Source organism: Gorilla gorilla, chromosome X (assembly GCF_029281585.2).
Source record: "Gorilla gorilla gorilla isolate KB3781 chromosome X, NHGRI_mGorGor1-v2.1_pri, whole genome shotgun sequence".
Lineage (NCBI taxonomy): Eukaryota > Metazoa > Chordata > Mammalia > Primates > Hominidae > Gorilla > Gorilla gorilla.
This window is the reverse complement of record NC_073247.2, coordinates 54103182-54120015: the sequence shown is the minus strand read 5'-3', so window position 1 is coordinate 54120015 and position 16834 is coordinate 54103182. Positions and strand designations below refer to the sequence as shown.

The 16834-nt window shown below is 44.9% G+C and overlaps 1 protein-coding gene across 1 annotated transcript in view; it reads right to left on the bottom strand.

Moving 5' to 3' along the window:
• Positions 1–16834, bottom strand: part of MAOA (monoamine oxidase A) — a 90962-nt gene that overhangs the window by 17392 nt on the left and 56736 nt on the right. The window contains exons 5-6 of the mRNA XM_004064031.5: positions 16571–16662; positions 1169–1310 (exon numbers count right to left, since the gene is read on the bottom strand). Of these exons, the coding sequence (XP_004064079.1) occupies positions 1169–1310; positions 16571–16662 (234 nt within the window). The remainder of the gene's footprint in view (positions 1–1168; positions 1311–16570; positions 16663–16834) is intronic.

Here is a 16834-nt window from a genome sequence, read left to right as displayed (position 1 = left end):
CACCCCTCCAGGTCTACTATTTGTTGAATTAAATTACAGGATAAGCCTAAGTTCTTTATAAAAATATTGTGACCATGGTTTGAGATTAATCATGTGAACCATATTTTCCAAAAGGTCATGTAGAATTTGGCTAGAAGTATCCTGGCTCCTCTGAATGAAGGAAACAAATATCAAATGTGAATCAAAATACCTCAGAAAGTAAAATACTGGCTAAAAGGAGTAATCTGTCATCTCTGCCTGTAGGTAAAGACATTTAAAAAATGCAACTGTCCTGCGTTTGTCAAGGCTAAGGGTCAAATGGGCAATGAGTCTTGGTGTCACAAGAACTTGGGGATTTCCGGTGATCTCCTCAGGAGAAGAATAATTCACTTGGCAGAGAAAGACTCTATACCTTGTACTGTGCACTCAGAATTCAGGAACTCAGAGAACCTAAGTTAGAAGTAAACTGCTACTAATTAAACCTCATACCATCCAAGCACAACATTTATAGAACAGAGATACCCATTCTCTTTGGATAACAGAAAGGGTTGAAGCAGAGAATCTCAGAGTCTGGGGAATTAGGATTCTGGCTTCGCCATGTGTCCAGCCAATGAACGAAATGAATTCACTTATTAATAAAGGAAATGATATGGAAACTGGGCAAATTCAAGTGGGTAGCAAAAACTAAGAATCCAAAAGGCAGAATTTACTATTGCAAGAGTGGCCATAATCACTTGTGTGAATTAGAAGGAAGAACAGTCACTTCCCTTCTGTAACAGTTAACATAAAAGAATCACTCTGATAAACAGATGGGACAGAAACCTTGTGTCTGGAACAGAGATGATTTTAAGTACAATAATTGTACAATTTCTAGAATTTTTTGGAAATTATTTTAGGAATTTAGCTTCTCCTACATAAACAGCCTAATTTTACCTGCTACCAAAAGGAAGGAACTTAATTCTCAAAACCTAATTAATTCAAAATGAAACATTCTTTATCTGTGAACTCCTTTTCAGGAGTGACAAAAGGAAATGAGAAATTTTTTTTTCAGAAAATCTTTTGAGATCATTTCATGCTGCTAATTATTCATGTTTCAAAATACTGAAGCAACTATTAAAGACACTGCCCTGGGAGAAAGCAAAATCACAGATGAAGCTCTTGTTTCAGAACAGACACATACACACCATACCTGGCCGCCATTGGTGACAGAGAATATCCGAGTGGTGCCCCCACACTGCTTCACATACCACAGGAACCACAGGGCAGACACTTCGTGAGGCTCAGAGGTCACATTGATATTCACAAAAAGATAAGCAAACCGCCTAGCAGTCCTGTTCATAGAACAAAAGTGGAAGTCAGGTGTCAATATGTACAGGAGTCAGAGAATGTCATGTTTTTACAACACTATTTAGTGTGTTCAGAAAGTTTTTCTGTTGCAATTGAAAAAAAACTCTCAAGGATTCAGTTTCTGAAGGAATGCATTCTTTAACTCTTGGAGAAACTAACATTTTCTCCTGCTTAAGAAATTATGAGTTGAAAAGGAGCCAAGGGTCCAGCAAGACAGCCAAACAGAAACAGCTCCGGTCTGCAGCTCCCAGTGAGATCCACACAGAAGGTGGGTGATTTCTGTGTTTCCAACTGAGGTACCTGGTTCATCTCATTGGGACTGGTTGGACAGTGGGTGCAGCTCATGGAGGGCAAGCCGAAGCAGGGCAGGGCGTCGCCTCACCTGGGAAGTGCAAGGGGTCGGGGGATTTCCTTTTCCTAGCCAAGGGAAGCTGTGAGAGACTGTCCCAGGAAGAACGGTACACTCTTGCGCAGATACTGTGCTTTTCCCACAGTCTTCGCAACTGGCAGATCAGGAGATTCCCTCCGGTGCCTGGCTCAGTGGGTCCCACACCCACGGAGCCCAGCAAGCTAATATCCATTGGCTTGAAATCCTCACTGCTAGCACAGCAGCCTGAGATCGACCTGGAATGCTTGAGCTTGGTGTGGAGAGGGGCGTCCGCCATTGCTGAGGCTTGAGTAGGCAGTTTTATGCTCACAGTGTAAACAAAGCCACCAGGAAGTTCGAACTGGGCGGACCCCACCACAGCTCAGCAAGGCCTACTGCCTCTCTAGATTCCACCTCTGTGGGCAGGGCATCTCTGAACAAAAGGCAGCAGCCCCAGTCAGGGACTTATAGATAAAACCCCCATCTCCTTGGGCCAGAGCACCTGGGGGAAGGGGCAGCTGGGGGTGTAGTTTCAGCAGACTTAAATGTCCCTGCCTGACAGCTCTGAAGAGAGCAGTGGTTCTCTCAGCACAGTGTTTGAGCTCTGATAACGGACAGACTGCCTCCTCAAGTGGGCCCCAACCCCCGTGTAGCCTGACTGAGAGACACCTCCCAGTAGGGGCCAACAGACACCTCATACAGGAGAGCTCTGGCTGGCATCTGGTGGGTGCCCCCCTGGGACAAAGCTTCCAGAGGAAGGATCAGGCAGCAATAGTTGCTGTTCTGTAGCCTCTGCTGGTGATACCCCAGCAAACAGCATCTGGAGTGGACCTCCAGCAAACTGCAACAGACTTGCAGCTGAGGGGCCTGTTAGAAGGAAAACTAACAAGCAGAAAGGAATAGCATCAACATCAACAAAAAGGACATCCACACAGAAACCCCATCCATAGGTCACCAACATCAAAGACCAAAGGTAGATAAAACCACAAAGGTGGGGAGAAACCAGTGCAGAAAGGCTGAAAAATTCCAAAAACCAGAACGCCTCTTCTCTTCCAAAGGATCACAACTCCTCGCCAGCACGGGAACAAAACTGAACAGAGAATGAGTTTGATGAATTGACAGAAGTAGGCTTCAGAAGGTGGGTAATAAAAAACTACTCCGAGCTAAAGGAGCAGGTTCTAACCCAATGCAAGGAAGCTAAGAACCTTGAAAAAAGGTTAGACGAATTGCTAACTAGAATAACCAGTGTAGAGAAGAACATAACTGACCTGATGGAGCTGAAAAATGCACCACAAGAACTTCGTGAAGCAGACACAAGTTTCAACAGCCGAATCGATCAAGTGGAGGAAAGGATATCAGTGATTGAAGATCAACTTAATGAAATAAAGTGAGAAGACAAGATTAGAGAAAAAAGAGTGAAAAGAAACAAACAAAGCCTCCAAGAAATACAGGACTATGTGAAAAGACCAAATCTATGTTTGATTGGTATACCTGAAATTGACAGGGAGAATGGAACCAACTTGGAAAACACTCTTCAGAATATTATTCAGGAGAACTTCCCTAACCTAGCAAGGCAGGCCAACATTCAAATTCAGGAAATACAGAGAACACCACAAAGATATTCCTCGAAAAGAGCAACCCCAAGACACATAATTGTCAGATTCACCAAGGTTGAAATGAAGGAAAAAAATGTTAAGGGCAGCCAGACAGAAAGGTCGAGTTACCCACAAAGGAAAACCCATCAGACTAACAGCGGATCTCTCAGCAGAAACCCTACAAGCCAGAAGAGAGTGGGGGCCAATATTCAACATTCTAAAAGAAAAGAATTTTCAACCCAGAATTTCATATCCAGCCAAGCTAAGTTTCATAAATGAAAGAAATAAAATCCTTTACAGACAAGCAAATGCTGAGAGATTTTGTTACCACCAGGCCTGCCTTGCAAGAGCTCCTGAAGGAAGCACTAAACATGGAAAGGACAACCAGTACCAGCCACTGCAAAAACATGCCAAATTGTAAAGACCATTGACGCTATGAAGAAACTGCATGAACTAGCGGGAAAAATAACCAGCTAGCATCAAAATGATAGGATCAAATTCACACATAACAATATCAACCTTAAATGTAAATGGGCTAAATGCCCCAATTAAAAGACACAGACCGGCAAACTGGCTAAAGAGTCAAGACCCATCAGTGTGCTGTATGCGGAAGACCCATCTCACACGCAAAGACACACATAGGCTCAAAATAAAGGGATGGAGGAATATTTACCAACCAGATGGAAAGCAAAAAAAAAAGCAGGGGTTGTAATCTTAGTCTCTGATAAAACAGACTTTAAACGAACAAAGGTCAAAAGAGACAAAGAAGGGCATTACATAACTGTAAAGGGATCAATGCAACGAGAAGAGCTAACTATCCTAAATACATATGCACCCAATACAGGAGCATCCAGGTTCATAAAGCAAGTTCTTAGAGACCTACAAAGAGACTTAGACTCCCACACAATAACGGTGGGAGACTTTAATACCCCACTGTCAGCATTAGATCAACAAGACAAAAATTAACAAGGATATTCAGGACTTGAATTCAGCTCTGGACCAAGTGGACCTAACAGACATCTACAGAACTCTCCACCCCAAATCAAGAGAGTATACATTCTTCTCAGTACCACATCATACTTACTCTAAAATGACCACATAATTGGAAGTAAAACACTTCTCAGCAAATGTAAAAGTACAGAAATCACAACAAACTGTCTGTCAGACCACAGTGCAATCAAATTAGAACTCAGGATGAAGAAACTCACTCAAAACCGCGCAACTACATGGAAACTGAACAACCTGCTCTTGAATGACTACTGAGTAATTAACAAAATGAAGACAGAAATAAAGATGCTCTTTGAAACGAATGAGAACAAAGACACAACGTACCAGAATCTCTGGGACACATTTAAAGCAGTGTGTAGAAGAAAATTTATAGCACTAAATGCCCAAAAGAGAAAGCAGGGAAGATCTAAAACTGACACCCTAATATCACAATTAAAAGAACTAGAGAAGCAAGAGCAAACAAATTCAAAAGCTAGCAGAAGACAAGAAATAACTAAGATCAGAGCAGAACTGAAGGAGACAGAGACACAAAAAACCCTTCAAAAATATCAATGAATCCAGGAGCTGGTTTTTTGAAAAGATCAACAAAATAGACCACTAGCAAGACTAATAAAGAAAAGAGAGAAGAATCAAATATACACAATAAAAAAAGAAAAAGGGGATATCACCACCAATCCCATAGAAATACAAACTACCAACAGAGAATACCATAAACACCTCTATGCAAATAAACTAGAAAATCTAGAAGAAATGGATAAATTCCTGGACACATACACCCTCCCAAGACTAAACCAGGAAGAAGTTGAATCTCTGAATAGACCAATAACAGGTTCTGAAATTGAGGCAGTAATAGCCTACCAACCAAAAAAAGTCTAGGACCAGACGGATTCACAGCCGAATTCTACCAGAGGTACAAGGAGGAGCTGGTACCATTCCTTCTGAAACTATTCCAATCAATAGAAAAAGAGGGGATCCTCCCTAACTCATTTTATGAGGCCAGCATCATCCTGATACCAAAACCTGGCAGAGACACAACAAAAAAAGAGAATTTCAGGCCAATATCCCTGATGAACATTGATGCGAAAATCCTCAATAAAATACTAGCAAACCAAATCCAGCAGCACATCAAAAAGCGTATCCACCAAGATCAAGTCAGCTTCCTCCCTGGGATGCAAGGCTGGTTCAACATACACAAATCAATAAATGTAATCCGTCACATAAACAGAACCAATGACAAAAACCACAAGATTATCTCAATAGATGCAGAAAAGGCCTTGGACAAAATTCAACAGCCCTTCATGCTAAAAACTCTCCATAAACTAGGTATTGATGGAACGTATCTCTAAATAATAAGAGCTATTTATGACAAACCCACAGCCAATATCATACTGAATGAGCAAAAACTGGAAGCATTCCCTTTGAAAACTGGCACAAGGATGCCCTCTCTCACCACTCCTATTCAACACAGTATTGGAAGTTCTGACCAGGCAATCATACAAGAGAAAGAAATAAAGGGTATTCAGTTAGGAAGAGAGGAAGTCAAACTGTCTCTGTTTGCAGATGACATGATTATATATTTAGAAAGTCCCATCGTCTCAGCCCAAAATCTCCTTAAGCTGATAAGCAACTTCAGCAAAGTCTCAGGATACAAAATCAATGTGCAAAAATCACAAGCATTCCTATACACCAATAACAGACAGAGAGCCAAATCATGAGTGAACTCCTATTCACAATTGCTACAAAGAGAATAACATACCTAGGAATCCAATTTACAAGGGATGTGAAAGACCTCTTTAAGGAGAACTACAAACCACTTCTCAACGCAATAAAAGAGGGCACAAACAAATGGAAGAACATTCCATGCTCATGGATAGGAAGAATCAATATCACGAAAATGGCCATACTGCCCAAAGTAATTTATAGATTCAGTGCTATCCCCATCAAGCTACCACTGACTTTCTTCACAGAATTGGAAAAAACTACTTTAAACTTCATATGGAACCAAAAAAAGAGCCCGCATAGCCAAGACAATCCTAAGCAAAAAGAACAAAGCTGGAGGCATCACGTTACCTGACTTCAAACTATACTACAAGGTTACAGTAACCAAAACAGCATGGTACTGGTACCAAAACAGATATATATATAGACCAATGGAACAGAACAGAGGCCTCAGAAATAACACCACACATCTACAACCATTTGATCTTTGACAAACTGACAAAAACAAGCAACAGGGAAAGGATTCCCTATTTAATAAATAGTGCTGGGAAAACTGGCTAGCCATATGCAGAAAGCTGAAATTGGATCCCTTCCTTACACTTCATACAAAAATTAACTCAAGATGGATTAAAGATTTAAACGTATAACTTAAAACCATAAAAACCCTAGAAGAAAACCTAGGCAATACCATTCAGGACATAGGGATGGACAAAGACTTCATAACTAAAACACCAAAAGCAATAGCAACAAAAGCCAAAACAGACAAATGGGATCTAATTAAACTAAACAGCTTTGGCACAGCAAAATAAATTATTATCAGAATTAACAGGCAGCCTACAGAATGGGAGAAAATTTTTGTAATCTACCCATCTGACAAAGGGCTAATATCCAGAATCTACAAAGAACCTAAACAAATTTACAAGAAAGAAACAACCCTATCAAAAAATGGGCAAAGGATATGAACAGACACTTCTCAAAAGAAGACATTTATGCAGCCAAAAAACTTATGAAAAAATGTTCATCATCACTGGTCATTAGAGAAATGCAAATCAAAACCACAATGAGATACCATCTCATGACAGTTAGAATGGCAACCATTAAAAAGTCAGGAAACAACAGATGCTGGAGAGGATGTGGAGAAATAGGAACGCTTTTACAATGTTGGTGGGAGTGTCAATTAGTTCAACCATTATGGAAGACAGTATGGTGATTCCTCAAGGATCTGGAACTAGAAATACCATTTGACACAGTAATCCCATTACTGGGTATATACCCAAGGAATTATAAATCATTCTACTATAAAGACACATGCACACATATGTTTATTGCAGCACTGTTAACAATAGCAAAGTCTTGGAACCAACCCAAATGCCCATCAATGATAGACTGGATGAAGAAAATGTGGCACATATACACCATGGAATACTATGCAGCCATAAAAAAAGGATGAGTTCATGTCCTTTGCAGGGACATGGATGAAACTGGAAACCATCATTCTCAGCAAAGTAACACAAGAAGAGAAAACCAAACACTGCATGTTCTCACTCATAAGTGAGAGTTGAACAACGAGAACACATGGACGCAGGGAGGGGAACATCACACACCAGGGCCTGTCAGGGGATGGGGGGCCCAGGAAAGGATAGCATTAGGAGAAATGCCTAATGTAAATGACGAGTTGATGGGTGTAGCAAACCAACATGGCACATGGATACCTATGTAACAAACCTGCACGTTGTACACATGTACCCCAGAACTTAAAGTATAATTTAAAAAAAAAGAAATTATGAGTTAGCTCCAAGTATGCTAATCCAGGTTCTCTCTAAGCATCAATAAGCTTCTTTCAATACCCATCCTCTCCTCTCCATCTTCATTGCCACAGCCCTGGTCCAGGCTACCAATATGTCCAGGCTATAGCAGTGGTGGCTCCTACTTGGTCATCTTGCATCTCCTCTTGTATCTTCCACACTACAGCCAATGAGGGCTTTTAAAAGTGCCAAACTCAAAAAACCCTCTGCTTAAAACCCTTCAATGATCTTCAGTGGAGAAAAGACAAATATTCAATGTGGCCCATAGATCCTGCACTATCAGCCGCTAGACCAGTCCTCCAAACTTCCCTTATACCACTTGCTCTTGTCATCACTATGGTCCAGTTACACTGTCCACTCAGTTGCTCAAACATGCCAATATCCTTCTCACCTCAAGGCCTTCACAAAAGCTTGTCCCTGTCCTCTATGCCTAGAAGATTCCATCACTGTACATAATCTACCCGTCCCTGTCTCCCCATTCCCCTGAGAACTTTGAGTCATTCTTGAAACATACCATTCTCCCCACATCATCCAACCTTTCCTATCTCCCCACGTACCTGTGGGTCATTTCTGGAAGGTAGCGTCCTGCCACACACCATTGACTCTTCCTGTCTATCCCCTACTCCTCTGGTTCATTTCTGGATGGTACCATTGCCCCCAAAACATACACCCTTCCCTGCCTCCCCTCAGCAGTTGTGTCTCATTCCTAGAAGACAGTATCTCTGCAAACACATTTTCTATCTTCACATGTCCCCACTGACTCTGAAAGTCATTCCTAGTAGATACCATCTGCCTACACCATCCAATCTTCCTATTGCCACCCTAATACTATGGGTGATTTGGGGATATCATTACCTCCCCCTCTCCCACCCCACAACCAAATTCCACCTTCACCATCTCTTCCAGAGCCTGTGTCACATTCCCGGAAGATATAATTCCCCCAACACTATCTAATCTCCCCTATCTCCCCCGTGCACCTGTGGGCCATTAGAGGCAGATATCATCCCCTCCACACCATCTACTCTTGCTGTCTCCCCTCTAAACCTATGGCTAATTCCTTGAATATACCATGTACCAACACTATCCAATCATAATGTCTCCCCTCAAGCCCTCGTGGCTCATTCCTGGAAGATGTATCTTGCTACAGCATTCCTGTTTCCTGTTTCCCCCATTCCCAGCTATGTCATTCCCGAATACCACCCCCCACAACATCCACCCTTCCTGTCTCTCCCTACCACTTCCCATGTGGCTCATTCCTGGAAGATACCATCCTTCCACACCATCTGCCCTTCTTGTCTCCCCAGCCACCGCACCTGTGGCCCTCTCCAAAGCCAATCCACCCTGTCTCCCCCTTCTCCTGTAGGTCATTCCTAGAAGACACCATCCCCTAACACCACCCACCTTTCCTGCCTCCCCCAGTCACCACCTGTGTGGTTCATTCCTGGAAGATACCATATTGCCACACCATCCAACCTTTCTATTGCCCCCCTACTCCTGAGTCATATCTGGATGATACCACCCACTCCCTAAGACATCTACCCTTCCCTGTCTCCCCGCAGTGCCTGTGTCATGTTCCTGAAAGATACTATACCCCTACACAGAACTATCTACTCTTCCCTGTCAGTCATTTTGTTAGATAACATCCCCGGTCCTGTGTCCCCCTCGAAGCACCACCAGTGTGGTTCATTCCTGGAAGATACCATCCTGCCACACAATCCAACCTTCCTGTTTCCCCACTACCCCTCCGGGTCATTTCAGGATGATACCGCCTCCTCCCCAAAACGTCTACCCTATAGTGCCTGTGTCATATTCCTGAAAGATACTATCCCCTCTTACATTATTTACCCTGCCTTGACTCTCTCTGGGATCTCTGAGCCATCCTGGAAGATCCCATTCCCCTACCTCATCCATCATTCCCCCGCTTCCCCAATTCCGTAGTTCATTCCTGGAAGATACCATCTCCAATGCAACATTCATCCTTCTTCTCTATCCCCTGCCCTGTGGGTCATGCCTGGAAAATATCATTCTGTCATACCCTACCTGTCTCCCATCTACCCCTGTGGTCCATTCCTGGAAGACACAATTCCCCCAAAACACCCACCTGCCAGGGTTTATTCCTGGAAGATACCATCCTGCCACACCATCCACCCTTCCGGTATCCCCCGGACCTCTAACCACCCTTGTGGCAGATTGCTGGGAGATACCATCTCTCTAAACCCAATCCACTGTTACCTACTGCCCCTGCGGGTCACTCCAGGAAAATACCATCCACATCCACCTTCCATCCTGTCTCCACCCCCACTACTGCCAGTGTGCCTCATTCCTGGAAGATACCATCTTGCCACACCATGCAACCTTCCTATTTCCCCCTACCCCTCTGGGTCATTTCGAGATGATATAACCACATCTACCCTTCCCTGTTTCCCCACAGTGACTATACCACATTCCTGAAAGATACTGTCACACCTCCCCCAACACTTCCACCTTGCCTTGTCTCCCCCTTTCCCCTTTGGGTCATCCAGGAAGATACCATCTCCACATACGTCTTCCTGTGTCCCCCCAGGCACCACCAGGGTGGCTCATTCCTAGAAGACACCATCTCTCAAAACACAATCCACCCTGTGTCCCTCTGCCCCTTTGGGTCATCCCTGGAAGATACCATCGTGGTCATCTTCCACACTTCCTGTCTACTCCCTCTCCTCTGGGTCGTGGATGGAAGTTATCTCCCCCACCACTCCCAACCCTTTGGGTCACTACAGGAAAAACCATGCCTGCCAACAAGCCAATGTTCTCTGCATCCCCTAGCTCCTGTGGACCATTCCTGGGCGGTACCATCCCACCTCACCATCTACTCTTCATGTTTCCCTACTGCCCCTGTGACTCATTCCTGGAAAATATATCCTGCCACACCATTCATGCTTTCTCTCTCTGCCCTGTCCCTCTGGGTCATTCCACAACGATACCATGCCAGCCAACATCCCCCTGATGGTCTCCCCCACCACCCATAGTGTGACTCATTCCTGGAAGATACCATCCTGCCACTCCATGCAACCGTTGTATCTCCCCACTACCCCTCTGATCATTTCGGGGTGATACCACACCGTCCCTAAAACATCTAGGCTTCCCTGTTTCCCCGCAGAGCCTTTGTCACATTCCTGATATAACCCCCCCAACACTAATCCTCTGGCTCATTCCAGGATGATATCATCCCCCCACACTTGAACTCTTCCTGTTTTCCCCCACTACTACCCAGGTGTCTCATTCCTGGAAGACACCATCTCTCTAAACGCAATGTACCCTGTCTCCCCCACTACTACCCAGGTGTCTCATTCCTGGAAGACACCATGTCTCTAAACCCAATGTACCCTGGCTCCCCCTGCCTCTGTGAATCATTCTTGGAAGATACCATCCACCCATACCTTCTGCCACCCCCATCACTGTCATTTGGCTCATTTCTGGAGGATACCATCCTGCCACACCATCTAACCATTCTATTTTCCTGTTATCCTCTTGGTTATTTTGGGATGATACCACCTTCTTCCTAAAACATCTACCCTTCCCTGCCTCCTTGCAGTGCTTGGTTCACACTCCTGAAAGATACTATACCCCTTATATTATCCAGTCTGCCTTGTCTCCCCCTTGGCTCTGTGGGTCATCCTGGAAGATACCATCTCCCTACCTCATCCATCATTCCCCCCCTCCCCAAGTTCTATAGCTCATTACTGGAACATACCGTCTCTTCTACTGTATCCATCCTTCCTATCTACCTTCTGCCCTGTGGGTCATTCCTGTAAAATAACATTCTGCCAAACCATCAACCCTACCAGTCTTCCCTCGACCCCAGTGGGTCATTCATGGAAGATACCATGACCCCCACAACCCCACCAGTGTGGCTCAATCCTGGAGGATACCATCCTGCTGCACCATTATCATTTCCTGTCTCCCCCATCCCTCTGGGTCATTGCTGGAAGATATCTCCATCCACAATGTCTACCCTTCAATTTTCCCCCATGACCCTGTGGGTCATTCCTGGAAGATTTCATTCCACCAAACCATCTACCCTGACTGTCTTCTCCCACACCTGTGGCTCATTCCCAGAAAATATACCCTGCCACACCAGTCAGGCTTCCTGTCTCTCCCCTATTCCTCTGGGTAATTCTTGAATGATATCATCTTGAATGATAACATCCACCTTTCTTGTCTCTTTCCACCACCACCAGTGTGGCTCATTTCTGGAAGATACCATCCTGACACGCCATGCAACTGTCCTATTTCCCTACTATTCCTCTGGGTCATTTTGGTATCACTCCCTCACAAAACATCTACCCTTCCCTGTTTCCCCCCAGAGACTTAGTCACATTCCTGAAAGATATAACCCCTTCAACACTATCCACCCTGTCCTGTTTACCCTTACCCCTGAGGGTTATCCTGGAAGATACCATTTCCCCCCACCATCACTCATCTTTCTTACTCTCCCAACCTTGTGGGTCATACCTGGAAAATACCATCCTGCCTCACCTTGACCACTTTGTGTCTCGCCCCATCCTTCTGTGTCATTGTTGGAATGTATTCCCCACAACATCCACCCTTCTTATCTTCCCCCAACCCTTTGAGTCACTCCAGGAAGATACCATGTCCCCAGTCAGGCCAACATTCCCTGTGTCCCCTTAGCCCATGTGGGTCATTCCTTGAAAATATATCCTGCCACACCATTCATGATTCCTGACTCCTCACTACCCCCTCTGGCTCATTCCTGTATGATATCACTTCCACAATATCCACCATTCCCATCTCCCCCCACCACTACCCTTTTGGCACATTCCTAGGAGATACCATTTGCCTAAACTTATTTCCCTGACTTCTGTGTGTCATTCGTGGAAGATACCATCCACATACACTCTTACTGTCTCCCACCCCCACCACTGTCACCGTGGCTCATTCCTGGAAGATACTATCCTGTCATTCAACTATCCTATCTCCCCTCTACCACTCTGGGTCATTTGGGGATGATACCACTCCCTCACCAAAACATCTACCCTTTCCTGCCTCCCTGCATTGCCTGTGTGATATTCCTGGAAGATACTATTTCCCCTACATTATCCACTCCGCCTTGTCTTTCTTTTGGCTCTGTGGGCCATCCTGGCAGATCCCATCCACCTAGCTCATCCATCATTCCCCTCCTTCCTCAATTTTGTAGTTCATTCCTGGAAGATACCATCTCCTCCATACCATCCATCCTTTATATCTACCCCCTGCCCTGTGGCTCATTCCTGGAAAATACCATTCTACGAAACCATCCACCTACCTGTCTCACCCCAACCTCGGTGGCTCATTCCTGGAAGATACTATCTTCCTACACCATCCACCTTTCCTGTTTACTTAACCCCACACATGCTGAAGACCATTCTTAGAAAATATCATCCTGCCTCACTATCTTTTCTTCCTATCTCCCCCTACCCCTTTGGGTGATTACTGGAAGATATCCCCCTTCACAACCTTTACCCTTCAGGTCACCCCCTTGCCCCTGTGGGTCATTCCTGGAAGATACCATCTCTGTATACCACCCATCTTCCCCTGCCACCAACCGTGTGGCTCATTCCTGGAAGATACCATCCTGCTACACCTTTCTAAACCCTCTGGGTCATTTCGGGATGAGACCTCCTCCACAAAACATCTACCCTTCTCTGTGTCCCCACAGTGCCTGTGTCACATCCCTGAGAAGTAACATGCCCTCCCCCTACAAACACACTATCCACCCTGTCCTGTCTCCCCCCTTGGCCTTGTGGGTCATCCTGGAAGATACTATCCCCACCCTTTCCGTGTCCCCGAAAACACCACCAGGGTAACTCATTCCTGGAAGATTCCATCTCTCTAAACACAATGTACCATGTTTTCTTCTGCCCCTTTGGTTCATTCCTGGAAGATACCACTCCATCAAATCATCTATCCTACTTGTCTCTCCCAACTCTTGAGGGTCATTCCTGGAAATACCATCCTGGTCACCTTCCACACTTCCTGTCTCCTCCCATCTCTTTTGGTCATTGCTGGAAGTTATCCGCGGCCCAATATCCACCCTTGCTGTCTCACCTCTGACCCTTTGGGTTACTCCAGGAAGAACCATGCCTGCAAACAAGCCCATCTTCCCTGCATCCCCTAGCTCCTGTGGACCATTCCTGGAAGGTATATCCTGCCACACCAGTCATGTTTCCTCTCTCTGCGCTACCCCTCTGGGTCATTCCTGTACAATCCTATGAGTCATTCTTGGAAGGAACCATGAGCCCTCACCATCCACCCTTCCTTTCTCCCCCCTACCACTGCCAGTGTGGCTCATTCCTGGAAGATACCATCCTGCCACACCACCAAACCTTCCTATGTACCCTCTTCCCTGTGGACCATTCCTGGAAAATTCCATTTTGCCAAATGATCTACACCACCTGTGTCCCCTCTACCCTTGTGGGCCATAACTGGAAGAGACCATCTCCCTCACCCCATCCACCTTTGTATCTACCCCTTGCCCTGTGGGTCATTTCTGGAATACATCATCTTGCCTCACCATCTATGTTTCCTGTCTCCCCACCATCCCTCTGGGTCATTGCTGGAAAATTCCCCTTCCCCTAAGACATCCACCCTTCTGGTTTGGGTAATTCCTAGAAGATACCATCTTCATCCACACAAACCAACCTTCCCTTTCTCTCCCCAGAGAGAGAGAAATAGCTGGAAAATTTCATTCTCCCCACCCCACCCCCGCCCCATTTCCCCACCACACACACACACTACCTAATGTTGCCTGTTTCCCCTTGACTCTGTGGGCTATTCCTAGAAGATACCATACCCCCACAGGGATCCATTCTTGTTCCCCACTCCCTAACACTGTGGGGGCATTCCTGCAAGATGCAACCAGGCCACACCATTCACTCTTCCTATCTCATCCCTACCTTTGTGGCTCATTTCTGGAAGCCATATCCTGGTGATACCATCTACACCTCCTGTCTCCCCACTACACCTCTGGGTTGTTGGTGGATGATATCCCCGCAACATCCATCTTTCCTGTCTTCCCTTTTCCCCTTTGGGTCATTCATAAAAGATACCATCCCACCACACCATCAACCTTTTCTGTCTCCCCAACTATCCTGGTGGTTCATCCATGGCAAACACCATCCACTATACTTGTCTCCCCTCTGAACCTGTGGATCATACCTGGAACATACTATCTTCCTGCCCCATCAGTCCTTCCTATCTCCCCCTAATCCCTGTGGCTCATTCCTAGAAGACAAAATCCCCCAGTGCCATCCACCCTTCCAGTCCCCATCTCACCTTGTTTCTGTGGGTCTTTCCTAAAACACCACCCATCTTTCTCCATTATCCCTTTCTCCCTTCTTGCCCTTGTGGGTAATTTTTGGAAGATATAATTCCCTCCTCCCACCACCACTGTCCAACCTTCCCTCTCTCCCTTTGACACTGTGTATCATTCTTAGATCATACCATCTGCCCCACTACTATCAACGCTATGGGTTACTCCTGGAAGGTACCATTTCTACCACACCATCCACCCTTCCTGTCTTTCTCCTGCCCCATGGCTTATTCCTGGCAGATACTATCCCCCCAACTTCATCCACTCTTCCTTTCTCTCTCCTGTCCCTGTGTATCATTCCTGGAAGATACCATCGCCCTACACTGTTCACCTTTTCTGACTCCCCCCTGCCCTGATGGCTCATTCTTAGTTGATGCACTGACTCCTTAGTTTCAGGTTAAAGATTGCTTCATCAAAGAATGCTTCCTGTACCCTCAGACCATGTAAGGTTCTCCCTGTTACAGGAACTCTCCTAGCATTGTGTAATTGTGTTCAAGGTCAGTCTTGTCTGCTAGAAAAACATAAACTCCATGAGGGTAGGGGCTATTCCTAAGAAGTTCACCCCCATTCCTCAGTGCCTGGTATGGTGCCTTCACATAGTAAGCCCCACATAAACTAATAACACATGGTCTAATTGAACATTTTTATTACTACAGACTAGCTTTCCTCTCATTTCCTAGTATTCTACATCTATATGGGATTACCATTTTATTTTATTTTAAGTTCCGGGGTACATGTGCGGGTTTATTAGACAGGTAAACATGTGCCATGGTGGTTTGCTGCACCCATCAACCCATCACCTAGGTATTAAGACCCACATGCATTAGTTATTTATTGTGATGCTCTCCCTCCTCCCACCACCTGACAGGCTCCAGTGTGTGTTGTTCCCCTCCCCGCATCCATGTCTTCTTAATGTTCAATTCCCACTTATGAGTGAGAACATGCGATGTTTGGTTTTCTGTTCCTGTGTTAGTTTGCTGAGAATGAAGGCTTCCAGCTTCATCCATGTCCCTGAAAAGGACATGATTTCATTCTTTTTTTTTGGCTGCATAGTATTCCATGGTGTAAATGTACCACATTTTTAAAAAATATCTTTTCAAACTGCTTTTGTAGGCAACCTTTCAATAATATGAAAACACAATTATTGATTTTATTGCAGATCACACAATGCTTTCATTAAAAGAAGTTCTACTTCATTCACCCACTTTTCTTAATTTTTAGATTCATTTTCTGTTCTAACCTACTTTGAGGTGCCCTCAACATTGCTATTGACTGAAAGATTACTAGGTTTCCTCTTTTTATCTGTAAGTTGTTAAGAAAAGCACTGCAGTTCAAGGCAAGATATAAAAGACGAGAAGGGAAGATTAAAAGTAAATTTTGAATGGTCAAGTCTACTTACTTTGTCCAGCAGATTTTGTCAATGAGCTCTTTCATGGTCATTTTGTCCCATTCGTCAGCATGTTGAGCCTCCCAGGGTGCATCAGTTGGAATCTGTAGAGAAAGGAAGTCCCCTCTCAGGTTTGATGGTAACTGCCACCTCTTCTCGGGAAGGCCCTCATGAAAACCTCTGAAAATGGGTCTCTTGGTCTCTGTGTTGAAACGTGTGATTGGCATAGAATTCTATATAGAGACAGGGAGTGGGGTAGAGTTCTTTGGATTCTGT